At 61.1% G+C, this 11,813-nt stretch overlaps 1 protein-coding gene across 3 annotated transcripts; it reads left to right on the plus strand.

The window, feature by feature from the left end:
* Positions 1-562: 562 nt before the first annotated feature.
* Positions 563-8,415, plus strand: PMVK (phosphomevalonate kinase). 3 transcript variants are annotated; one of them, XM_030302429.1, is made up of 5 exons: positions 575-730; positions 2,142-2,205; positions 4,796-4,948; positions 7,073-7,202; positions 7,954-8,415. In XM_030302429.1, exons 1-5 carry the CDS (start codon positions 636-638, stop codon positions 8,088-8,090), a joined length of 579 nt encoding a protein of 192 aa, XP_030158289.1. In that variant the 5' UTR covers positions 575-635; the 3' UTR covers positions 8,091-8,415. The 3 variants fall into 3 exon arrangements, with proteins under 3 accessions (XP_030158290.1, XP_030158289.1, XP_030158291.1); XM_030302430.1 differs by lacking the exon at positions 2,142-2,205 and having other exon boundaries at positions 563-730; XM_030302431.1 differs by lacking the exon at positions 575-730 and having other exon boundaries at positions 2,153-2,205; positions 4,915-4,948.
* The last annotated feature ends 3,398 nt before the right edge of the window (positions 8,416-11,813 follow it).

Consider the following 11,813-nt stretch of genomic DNA (forward strand, 5'->3'; position numbering starts at 1 on the left):
ACCCCGTCGGGGTCAGCACTTTGCGGCGGGTCCCCGCACTTCCCTGGGGAAGAGCAGGCGGGGCCTCCAAACCCGCGCGGCGGGCCACGCGAGCGCCGGCCCAAGCCCCTCCCCGCGTGACGTCACGGACACGCCCCCGGCGCCTCAGCCGCGGGTGGCTTCCGGGAGGACCCACATTCACTGCGGGGTACAGACAGATTAGCTTGAACACATGCGTTGCGTTGCACAAATAAGGAGGCGGGTTCGCAGACCTCTTCAGCGTGATCTCGTTTGATCGTTTCCTATAATTTTTGTAGGGCTGGGTGGTAGGCAACGTGACGCTCACCTCGGGAAATTTAGAGACGTCCCCGCTACAAGGGGAATGGTTGTGTCCAGGTGACGTCAGGGTCTGGGCGGGGCCGGGCCGTTCCAAGTGATCCCTGTGGGGGAGCGTCTTTCGGGCGAAGGCCGCCCTGAGAGCCACGCCCCCCCCCGGCGTTTGGCGGTGGACGTGCCCACGGACGGGCCTCTCCGCGGCTGCGCAGGAGTAGCTCTCGGAGTACTCGCGTCGGAGCGGAGAGGACGGCAGGACGGCGGGGCGGCGGGGCGGCGGGACGCCGGGTGGCCGGGTGGTCGGGCGGTGGGGGGGGGACGGCATGGCCCCGCAAGCAGGCGCCCCGCGCCTGGTGCTGCTGTTCAGCGGGAAGAGGAAGTCCGGGAAGGACTTCGTGGCCGAGGCGCTGCGGAGCAGGTGTCTGCGGGGCGGGGCGCGGGCGCTGGGCTTGCGGTGGGGTCGGACGCGGCCCGACAACTGCAGGGGCGGCCGCTCCGTGGTCGGGGGTGGTGGAGTCCTCCGTGCGCGATCCCGTCGAACCCCAAGATTCCTTTGTTAGGTTCCCTGTTGGGGTGTTAGTAGCTGAGGGTGCTCTGAAAGGTGGGGGGTCACCAAGGGATCCGTAGATCCAGGATTCAGATTCAGCTTGAGTCTGTTTACCCTGAACGTCGTGGTCGAGCGGTTGTGCTGGACGAGAGCGAGGATCGCAAAGCGTGGGCGCACGCGGGTGGGTGGGGGACCAGGCGTTGCTGTGGGGGGGGGGTGCACCACAGGGGTCGACGAGGTTGTGAGGGAGGGGACCCGGGGCAGAGGTCGCCTCTGGCTCCGCACAAGGGTCCTACCACCTTTCCTGCTTGCTTTTCTCCTTGTCCCCAGCACAGGAGTCAGGCAGTGGTCAGGAGCAGTGTGTGCAGTTGGACTGCTGGAATTCGCACCCTGACTCCCCACGTGTTCCCCTGTGACCTTGCACAGCATTCTCCTCCACTCCGTGTCTCAGTTTTGTCCTCTGTGAAATGGGGCTAAAGATAGGGTGGTTGAAAGGATGACATGAGATAATGCACGTGAAGGGCTCAGAACAATTCTTGCCATCTAGTAAAGGCACAGGAAGTAAATGCTGGCTGGTATTTGCACTTTATCTATATTGGCTTCATTACTTGTAGTGTTGTTTTGAGTGTATCAGGTCTCACTCTGCCTCCGTTTCCTCGTGTGAAGCATAGAGCTAAGAACGCCTGTCTCACTGTGTCAGTGTTTGAGTGAAAGTGTCAGCACCTCACGGTCAGGGCGGGGACGGCGTACCTGGGTCCAGACACAGCACCCAACAGGTGGTGGATTGAGTACATCGAACAACTGAAGGAGCGAGTGAATTCTGTTGTGATGACCAAGTCCGTGCACACGGATACACCCGGGCCGTGGGAAAACTAGTTCAAGGGCCCAGCAGTGACCTCATTGAGCCAGAACATCGCCGGTGGTGGCCGTGCACGGTGTAATTGTAATGTTTGTTCTGCCTGTGAGCAGAACTCTCCCATTCCAGTTTGGTAATAATCCTGTAGGAGACCGAACAGAGAGTGCTGTTCCGCTTTGTAGATGAGCAGTTAGGGTCAGGGAGGATGAGATGTTGACAGTTACTGGTACTAGTAGCAGAAACGCAACCGCAGAGGGGCGCTCGGCTGGCTCAGTCCGTAGACCCTGTGACTGTGGATCTCAGGGTCACGAGTTCGAGGCCCACGTTAGGTGTGGAGCTTACTTTAAAAAAGGAAGGAGACTTCCATCCCCTTCCAGCCTCGTCTGGAAACTAAGTTAACTGGGCTTGGACCTCCCTGTCCTGTAGGCTCGGAGCTGATGTCTGTGCTGTCCTGCGGCTGTCCGGGCCACTCAAGGAGCAGTACGCGCGGGTAGGTGGCGGCCTCGCGGCATTTGGTGGGTTGGAAGGAGCCTGCTGTGGTCACCAGCAGGGTCTCTGTGACTACCGTTGGCAGCGTGCTGGACCGTTTGGAGCCATTTTCACCTTGTCACTCGCTTCCGTCCCCCTCCCCCAGAGCGTATCCAGGAAACGCTTCGGACTTGAGCTGGGATTCTCCCCTTAGAAATGTAATCACCTGAGTTGTCAAGATGATCATTAAGTGAAGAAAGCAAGATGTAGAAACATGCATAGGGAATACTCCATCTATATGTAAACGGAGGAGAGTTCTGAACACGTTCAGCCACGTAACTGATATCTGTGGGGGGCCCTCCTTGTGTTCACTGTTGCCAGTGCTGGGGCTGTGTGAAGCCTGGGCAGGGTACACAGGCCACTGTCACTGGGTGCCTCCAGGAAGGGGCAAGCAGGGGCCGGGCAGAGAGTTTTCACTCTAAACAAATACGTAACTTTTGAATTTTGGACCATGTGGATTTAAAGAAAAAAAAAAAAAGGATTGTAGGGGCGCCTGGGTGGCTCAGTCGGTTAAGCGTTCGCCTTCAGCTCAGGTCATGATCTCACAGCTCGTGAGTTGGAGCCCCTCGTCAGGCTCCGTGCTGACAGCTCAGAGCCTGCTTGGCATTCTCTGTCCCCCTTCTGTCTCTGCTCCTGCCCTATTTGCACGCACACGTGTTCTCTCTCTTTTTCTCTCTCAAAAATAAATAAGCATTGAAAAAAAGAAAGGATTGTAAAAACTAAATGGGAACTTTTAGAGCCTTAGCTTTCAGACAGGGAGCCTAGAGGGTCAGCCCAGCTTCCCATGCAGTGAGGAGCCCTCGTTGCTTAGATTTCTGCCCTTGACTTCTAGGTGCACTTTGGTCAGTTGGCCTGAGTCTGGTCTTCTGGGGCCACACAGAATGAATCTGGCCCTCCCTTCCATGCATCAGTCCATATGCATGGCAGTATTCTGTGCCTTTTGGTTTTCTCCCACCAGCTAAACAGACCCATTTGTCAGAGGTAGGGGATCACTGTAGCATTGTAGCAGCCTGGCGGGTCCTGGGGATAACAGGTGCAGTGGTTTTAAAGTTAATTCATTTATTATTTATTTTTTTATTTTGAGAGAGCGTAAGCAGGGGAGGAGCAGAGAGAACAGGAGAGAGACAGTCCCAAGCAGAGCCCAGACGTGGGGCTTGAACCCACAAACCATGAGAGCATGACCTGAACCGCAGTCAAGAGCCAGACGCTCAGCCAGCTGAGCCACCCAGGTGCCCCTAAGATTTTTTTAGTGGGAACCTTTCCCAAATGGCGTCAGAGGAGGAAGTTCCTGGTACCCAGTAGACAGACCTGAGGGTCTCTGGTGGGGGAGGTGCAGGGAGACAGAGGGTGGAGGAGGGGGCTCTCGGCCTGTCCCCTGGGGCCTGGGCACTTCTGGGGAACCCCAGGGTTCTGAGGAGTAGTTGGAAAACCACTGATCTACGCTCCAGAGTTCCCAGATCAGCCCCCACTCCAGACCTACGAGCCAGGCTGGCGTGGGTGTGGCGTGGGCAGGAGTTTGCATCTTAAAAACCTCAATAGGAAACGGATAGGCCAGCCTACCCCTGTACCACTCCTATTCCCACTAAAAACAATTCCACTGGCATCTGGGTGGCTCAGTGGGAAGAGCACGTGACTCTTGACCTCAGGGTTGTGAGTTCAGGCCCCGTGTTGGGTGTGGAGCATACTTAAAAAAAAAAAAAATCCAAAATGGAACGTTTAATGCGTTGGGTTTCTCAAGTCACAATGAGAAATCTAATGGAAACACAGAACCTACCGCTCCTGGCGGCCACTCTCCCTCCCTCTCTAGAGAGCGTGGGAAACCAGTTCACAGACAGGAGGTAGCTGCCGGCCTCACCTCGGGCAGGGCACAGGAAGGTGACTGGACTCGCACGGTCGTGGCCCTTCAGTTTGCAGGGGAGAAACTTGAGTCCAAGAGGGTGGAGCTGCGGGGAGTGAGGAGAGTGGCTGGAACCTGTCTCAGACCCCGGCCCGCCCCGGGGCCCTGGATGGACCCCTCGTTTGGCTGTGTCCCTAGGGAGGGGAGGCCGGGGTGGTCCAAGCAGCTCCCCCTGCCCCAGGAGCACCTGCTGTTTCTGCAGAGGTGCCAGGAGCTTGGGGGGTGGGGGGGCAGCGGGATGCGGGAGGGGGCCGCCAGGTGTCCTGGGCCGGGGTGGGGCTGGACTGGGCCAGAAGAGGTGCGCTTTTTCACATTTCCCACTTTGGCTGGAGGCTCAGCCTGTGCCCAGGGGACGCAGACTAGTTTCAGGATTAGTTTAAGCCAGGAATCATTGGGGAGGTAAAGCTGTCGCACATCACACGACTTAAAGACACCGAAATGATTTCTGGATTATCCCCAGGCTTTTCTTCCATCTGCCGCTGTTTGGGGTTCCTTACTCCCTGCAGCCCAGGGTCCTGGTGGCAACCTCGTGGTCCTTGCATCGGTCCCCGGGGAGGGGTGGGGCGGGGGAGGGCAGGGCTGCCCTCCTCCTGTTTCAGGAGGGACCAGTGAGGTCGGAGACCGGAGGTGCAGACGGTGCGTGTGCTTTGGGCAGGAGCACGGCCTGGACTTCGAGAGACTCCTGGACGCCAGCACCTACAAGGAGGCCTACCGGAGGGACATGATCCGCTGGGGCGAGGAGAAGCGCCAGGCCGACCCCGGCTTCTTCTGCAGGAAGGTGGTGGAGGGCGTCTCCCAGCCCGTCTGGGTGAGTGCGCTCAGGGCTGCGTTCCGCCTTTTCCGCCTGTGACTCCACTGGCCCCGCCTCCCGCCGCTTCTGCCCGTGGCCTCCTGGCTCCTGCCCCGGTCCCACGCGTCCCGTTCGTCACCCAGCACCCAGAACGGCCTGTTAGAAATAACCCAACGCTTGTCACTCCTCTGTTTGGAACCTTTGTCCACTGTTCCCACAAACCACAGCGAAGCCCTTCACGGAAACCTCCAGGCTTTGTGTGACCGGGCCCTGCTGCCCTGCCGGCCTTCTTGCTCCCTAGGCTGTCACTACACCCGCCTTCTCTCCGTTCCTCAGACGCATAAGGTCCCTCTGGAGGCCGGGCCTTTGTGCAGCTCTGCCTGCCAGGACCGCCCTTCCTTTCCGTCCTCATCTGGTTCCCTCCAGCCCCGCTTACATGGCGCCTCCACCAGGCAGCCTGCCCTGATACCTGAGCCTAAGTGATGCTGCCAGGTGCTCCCCCAGCACCTCACCCCTTCGCTCCGTCCTCGCTCTGGGAGCCAGCAGTATCTCCTTGGACCTGGCCCGGCTCCAGGTGATTCGAGGACGTATCAGTGCAAGAACGGGATGAAGCCCCTGCCCTCGGGGTGGGTGCTTACGTTATTACTGGGGCTGGAGGGAGTTAGGCCGGAAACAGGTACAGAACGTGTCCTGTGGGGTGAAGAGAAATACTGAGGAGCAAAGTAAAGGAGTCCAGGGCTCCATGGGGGGCTGGGCTGCTGCCCTGCGGGGCGCCGGGGAGGTTCCCCCCCACTCGAGGTCACCTGAGCAGAGCCTGCAGGAGACAAGGGGCTGAGCCAAGTGGGTGTTCGGGCGGTGGGCGGGCACGTGGCAGGAGGTGAGGCCCGGGCTCTGGTGCTTCGGGGCCACTGAGCAGGGGAGAGGCGAGGCTGCTGGGAGGGGGCGGTGGGGCTGTGGCTCAGAGTGGTGGGCTCCGCTCGGGCCGCGAAGGCTGAGCCGCTGGGCCGTGGCCGCAGGGTGGGAGGCGGGAGATGGTTCTGAGCAGGGAAGGCGTGGGGAGAAGACGGGGAGTTCGGTCTCGGTCGTGCCGAGCTTGACGCGCCTGCAGACAGCGCTGACCGCACCGGAGGCCGCTGTCTGCCCCCCAGACTGGGCCCCGAGGGGGTGAGCGCCGGCCGCTTGGCTCCCGCCCCCTCCGCGCCCGCACACGGGTTCGCTGTGCCACATGTTTGGTAATTGGTGAGTGAACGGAACGTGTCCGCGTCGGAGGGGGAACAGCCGGCTGCTCTGTTCACGGATTCGGTCGCCGAACGCGTGCTCCCGAGGGTCGCTGTGCCGCATGGCGCGCCGGGGCCTGGGATGTGGCTGCGGGTGCGGACCTGGGGCGGGCAGGCAGTGAACACAACCTCCCGGCAGATGGTGACGGTGGCAAGAGCACTTCGTGGACCCAGAGGGACAGGAAGGGGGCCGGGCCGTAGGAAAGGCCTCCCGGAGGAGGGACGCCGGAGCGGAGATGGGCGTGAATGGGGGGCCCTGGCCTGCGCTCGTCCATGCAGAGGGAGCCGCACGCGCCAGGGCCCCGAGGAGGACGCGGCTGGCGTGTGGGAGCGGGGGACCGGCCGGCTGCAGCGGAGTGGATGCACGAAGGCCACGGGAGTAGTGCCGGATCTCGTAGGCCCTCGGAAGCTGGGGTTAGGGCTTTGGATCTTCTTAGAATGACGGGGGCCCTTTGAGAGGTGGGGTGCCCTGGCCTGAGAAAGTCAGGCTTAGGTTGTGAGAAGTGCTGGTGAGCAGGGACCAGTTAGAGCACCTTTGTTTCTGGCCTCAGTTTGTCTGCCTGTAGAATTACTTTGTTGGACCCGCCGATCTGGCCTCAAAGTCCGAGGCTTCGTCTTCAGCTCAGCAGTGACCACGGAACGTGGTGTGTCGACGGCCGACATGTGTGGGCAGAGCGGGCTGTGGACTGCGTGACCAGGGAGGGCTGCCTGCAGGGAGGAGGGACGGTGGGTGAGAATGGGGAAGGGGACCACACCTGTCTGGGCTCTATAGCCCCCCCCCCCCCCCATGCACCTGCTTATTCCCTGGGGCCCTGTCCCGCCACACCGTGTCCTGTCGGTCACCTGCCCGTGTCTCTTTCTGCAGCTGGTGAGTGACACGCGGAGGGTGTCGGACATCCAGTGGTTTCGGGAGGCCTACGGGGCTTTGACCCAGACGGTCCGCGTGGTGGCCCCGGAGCAGAGCCGACGGCAGCGGGGCTGGGTGTTCACTCCAGGTGAGCTGTGCCCGGCCTTTGCCCCCGAGGCTTGGCACGCCGGCCGCCACCCCGCCGTAGACCCTGGCCCCCGCCTCCACGGTCTGGGTCTCCTGCCCTCTTCCTGGCAGGCTGTGGGGGCGTGAGCGAGGGGTCCTGAAAGGGAACCTGGGGGCCTGTGGCTCAGGACCGTCCCCAGATTGGAACATGGGTTGGGGAGGGTGTCCTCGAGCTAAAGGTTCCTCATGACCCGGGGCTGGTGCCCTTCCCTGTCCTCTCCAGGCGGGTGGGCTGCTGCGTCAGCGGGCATCCCGTGCGATGCACAGGGTGTCTGTGTGTGGTGGGCAAGGCGGCCTCAGCGGTGTAAGCCCGGGACCTGCCCTGTGGCAGCTGGGACACCGCTGAGGCCTCGCTCCCGCCCGAGGCCCTGTGGGCCGGGGAACTTCGGCCCCTGACACTGCAGTCTCCTGGGCGTGGGCACTTCCGCGTATACTCGACCTCACTTCGGTCACGGTCAGCCCGCCCAGCAGCCCCACTGTTCGGAGAGTAGCTCGCGCCGCCTCCTGGAGGGCCGAGTGGGGGTAGACGTGGAGCCGCCCTTCCGGCTCGTCTGTGGTCTCGTGTGGTTTCAGGAGGCCCTTCCACCCTCTGTGGGCGGTGGCCGTGTGGCTGGGCGGTGGCAGAGGGGAGGCCAGGACGGGGGCAGCCCCATCTGGGGCCTGCGGGCCTCCAGGGCTGGCCGGGGCCTGACGTCACCTTGCTTCCTGCACAGGGGTGGACGACGCGGAGTCGGAGTGTGGCCTGGACGACCTGGAGGGCTTCGACTGGGTCGTGGAGAACCACGGGGACGCGGGGCGCCTGGAGGAGCAGCTGCAGAGCCTGGTGGCCTTTGTCCGCTCCAGACTGTAGCTTCGGGTTCCGGGGCGCCCCTGCCGGACCGTGGTCTCCGATGCCGGCTGGCGTGAGGAGAGGCCGCGGGCCCGGGGCCCCGTTCCTGGGGGGCTGGCAGGTGCCGGGCAAGTCGAGGCAGCCCCGGGGACCTCGTTTCTTTGTGGGGGGGATGGCCCCGCCTCTTCGGGAGGAGACTGGCCGTGCCTGAACCGTGTCCACGGTGCCCGGCCCGTGAGCGCGGGTGGCCCTGCCTCCCCGTGGGGACGCTCTCAGCCCCTCGTTCCAGGCAGGGGCCCGGCTCCCCAGCGTGGGTCCTAATAAACCACCTCGGAGCCCACTCAGAGCCCACGTCTCTCCTTTCCCGCACGCGGGCACAGCCCGTCCTGGTGGCTGTGGGCCCCACCGCCCTGGCCTCCCCGGGCACCCGGCTCTGTGCCCCGCCCCCCCGCCCACACGGCCCCCAAACCAATCTGCGCGTGTCGCCGCCCAGACCTGCCGCCCGGCTCACCGTTCCCGACGCCAGCTCCGCTGCTTGTGAGCCCCCCGCCCTGACGCGTCACGCCTGCTCCGGGTGTGTGACCCCGAGGGAGCCTCCCGTGTTCACCAGACTCAGCCCCAGTGACTCGCGGTCGTTTCTGACAGGTTGTTCAGAAGTGGGGGGCTCCGGGGGACGAGGGGACGAGGGGACGGGCTGTCGTGAGTCCCAGCCTCCTCCCCTCGAGGGCCCACGGATGTCTCGTGGCGCTTTCCTCAGGTCCAGGGCTGCACCCAGGGGACCCGAGGAATGAGCCTGTGCCTGCTTACCCAGGTCCCCAGCGCCTGGCCCAGCAAAGGCGGTGATGGCAGGGACGAGAGACCATCACTGAGCGCCTGCCAGGCACCACGGAATGTAAATCGTCCGTCGGAAAGCGAAGAACGAAGGACGAGGAGCAGAAGTTGTGGACGTGGTGAACCGTGTCAGTGCTGGTCTGGCGGCCACGGCCTTGGTGGTCACGCGACAGCCTGGGCTTCTGGGGTCACTGTCTGTCACCCAGAGGCAGGTGTTCTCACTCCCGTCGCACCAGGAACCACGCGAGGGCCCCGTGGATGCTTCCAGGGGCCTGCGTGTCCATCCCCCACGCTTGGGCCCCGAAGCCCTGTTGGTCCGCCTTCCAGGCGAGTGTCCCTCGGCCACCCTCCACCCGGAGCGGCTGTCCCCGCCCGCACACGGGGTCGTTCGGGGCTCGGGAGGGCCTGAACCTGGGTCGTGTGGTGCTGGAGAAAGGATCGCAGGTTGTCCTTTCCCCCCAGCTTTTTGAGCTGTGATGCACACACGCCAACGTGTAAGTGTAGGCGTTCCGCGTGACTGTCCGTGTGTGTTGTGAGCGGTCACCGCAGAGCACGGCTAGTCAGCGCCTCAGTGCCTTGTATGTCGTGTGTGTACGTGAGTGTGTGGTGTGAGGGTGTGCGGGGGTGTGTGTGTGAGGGCCTGCAGGGGGTGTGGGGTGTGTGCACACGTGTGTACGCGGGAGTGCAGTTTCCTTATCCGTCCGTCCGTCCCTGGGTGCAGTGTTTCCACGTCTTGGCTGTTGTGCGTGTGGCAGTGGTGCATGTGGGGGTGAGACGTGTTTTCTAGGTAGTGCTTTCCTCTCCTACAGGTGATCACTGACCACCGGTCGATCAGCGAGCCTCCCGTCGGGAGCGCTGGGGCAGGGGAGGGGGCTGGCGGGCCTGGCCCGGGAGGGCTGCCCACCTGGTTCCTGGCTCTGGGTATTTGGAAGAGTCACAGGACGTGGCCCGGGAGGCCGGCGGGTCCGTCCCCTGCCCTTCGACAGGTTGGCCCTGACGCCCTCCTCACGTGGGGGCCCGGTGGCCGACCAGAGTCACCTCTGCTGTATTTGAAGTTCCTCTGTACTTGGAAAAAGCCCCATATTTCTCTAAATACCAAAGTCAAGAATAACCCCAACTTTTGATGCCCTGTGTCATGATGAGCGTGTCAGCTGCTTTTATGTCAGGACCTTCTCCCCACCCCGCTGTGCTCGTCTTTGCCAACTCTGTCTGCGGGTATGGTATCCGAGGATTGCTGTGAAGTTGTTCTTAAGTCACGTCGGTGCTACTTTTTATTTTTTTAAATTCATTCACGTTGAGAGAGAGAGAGTGCGCACAAGTAGGGGAGGGGCAGAGAAAGAGGGGGACCGAGGATCCGAAGCAGGCTCCAGGCTCTGGGCTGACAGCAGGCAGCCTGACGTGGGGCTCCAACTCACAAACAGCAAAATCACGACCTGAGCCAAAGTGGAACACTTAACGGACTGAGCCACCCAGGACCCTGGTACGTGTGGTTTCAATAATGATCTGTAGCACTGACATTCTCTTAAAAATTTATTTCCTCCATTTCTAAACAGCTTTATTGAGATATAATTGGTCTGTAGTAACTGCACATTTTTGAAGTGTACAATTTGGGGCTCCTGGGGGGCTCAGTCAGTTGAGCACCTGACTTCAGCTCAGGTCATGATCTCGAGGTTCATGAGTTCAAGCCCCCGGGTTGGGCTGTGTGCCGACAGCTCGGAGCCTGGAGCCTGCTTTGGATTCTGTGTCTCCCTCTCTCTCTATCCCTCCGCTGCTCACGCTCTTGTCTCTCTCTCTCTCAAAAACAAATAAACATTAAAAAATTAAAAAAAAAAAAGTTCATAGAATTGATAGGTGAGTTCGACAAGATTGTGGGATACCAGGTCGAGTCATGAAAACCAATTGTGTTGCTGTTTATTAGCAATGAACGACAAAGGTTGAAATCGCAGTAGCATGAAAACGTGAAGTAGTTAGGGTCGGGTCTGGTGAGACACATGCAAGGAGCGCCTGGGGGGCTCAGCCAGTTGAGTGTCTGACTCTCCATCTCGGCTCAGGTCGTGGTCTCATGGTCCGCGAGATCGAGCCCCGCGCCTGGGCTCTGCGCTGACGGCGTGGAGCCTGCTTGGGATCCGCTCTTTCCCCCTCTCTGCCCCTGCCCCGCTCGTGCTGTCTCTGTCTCTCTCAAAATAAACTTGGAAGAATTACTTTACTGAAGTAGAGTTGGAGCACAGCGTTGCAGCAGCTTCGGGTGTCCAGTGCAGCAATGTGACCAGCGTGTAGGTCATTGCAGTGCCCCTGGCCTGACTCACCCGTCCCCCGGCGGACGCCCCCCACCCCCGCCCCCGCTGCGGCCACCAGCCTGTTGTCTGCGTTCACGGGCCGGTCTCTGCCTTCTGTGTGTTGTCGTCTGGATTCCGCACGTGAGTGGAGCCGTGTGCCTGCCCCCTGCCCCCTGCCCCCTGCCCCCTGCCCTCCCGGAGCCCCTGCGGCTTCCGCTTCTCCCGCCACAGATTACAGCCGCCTGTAATCCACACAGGCGGTTAACAGCCCATTCTAAAACGCGTTTATAACGAGAATTTATTTTGAAGACTTCACGGGTTTACTGCTCGCTTTGGGCCTTTCGTGACGGCTCAACTGACCCGTTTAAGAATTTGGTATTTTAATTTCTCTCCAGACGGTTGCTGTGCCTTCGGATATCTTTTTCTTTTTTTTTTTTAAGTGTTTTAAATTATTAAATTATTTTGAGAGAGAGAGAGGGAGAGACAGCACGTGCGCGAGCAAGCGGGGGAGGGGCAGAGAGAGAGGGGGAGACAGAATCCCAAGCTGACTCTGAGCTGTCAACACCGAGCCTGATGCGGGGCTCGGACTCACGGACCCCAAGCTCACGATCTGAGCCGAAGTCGAGTCAGAAGCTTG

This window comes from Lynx canadensis, chromosome F1, assembly GCF_007474595.2.
Source record: "Lynx canadensis isolate LIC74 chromosome F1, mLynCan4.pri.v2, whole genome shotgun sequence".
Taxonomy (NCBI): Eukaryota; Metazoa; Chordata; class Mammalia; order Carnivora; family Felidae; genus Lynx; species Lynx canadensis.

Excerpts from the sequence above, each read along its gene's own strand:
- PMVK (XM_030302429.1), top strand. The coding sequence starts at position 636 with ATGGCCCCGCAAGCAGGCGCCCCGCGCCTGGTGCTGCTGTTCAGCGGG. Across the intron at positions 731-2,141 it reads GCCGAGGCGCTGCGGAGCAG|GCTCGGAGCTGATGTCTGTG; the intron begins GTGTCTGCGGGG and ends CCTGTCCTGTAG. Across the intron at positions 4,949-7,072 it reads GCGTCTCCCAGCCCGTCTGG|CTGGTGAGTGACACGCGGAG; the intron begins GTGAGTGCGCTC and ends CTCTTTCTGCAG.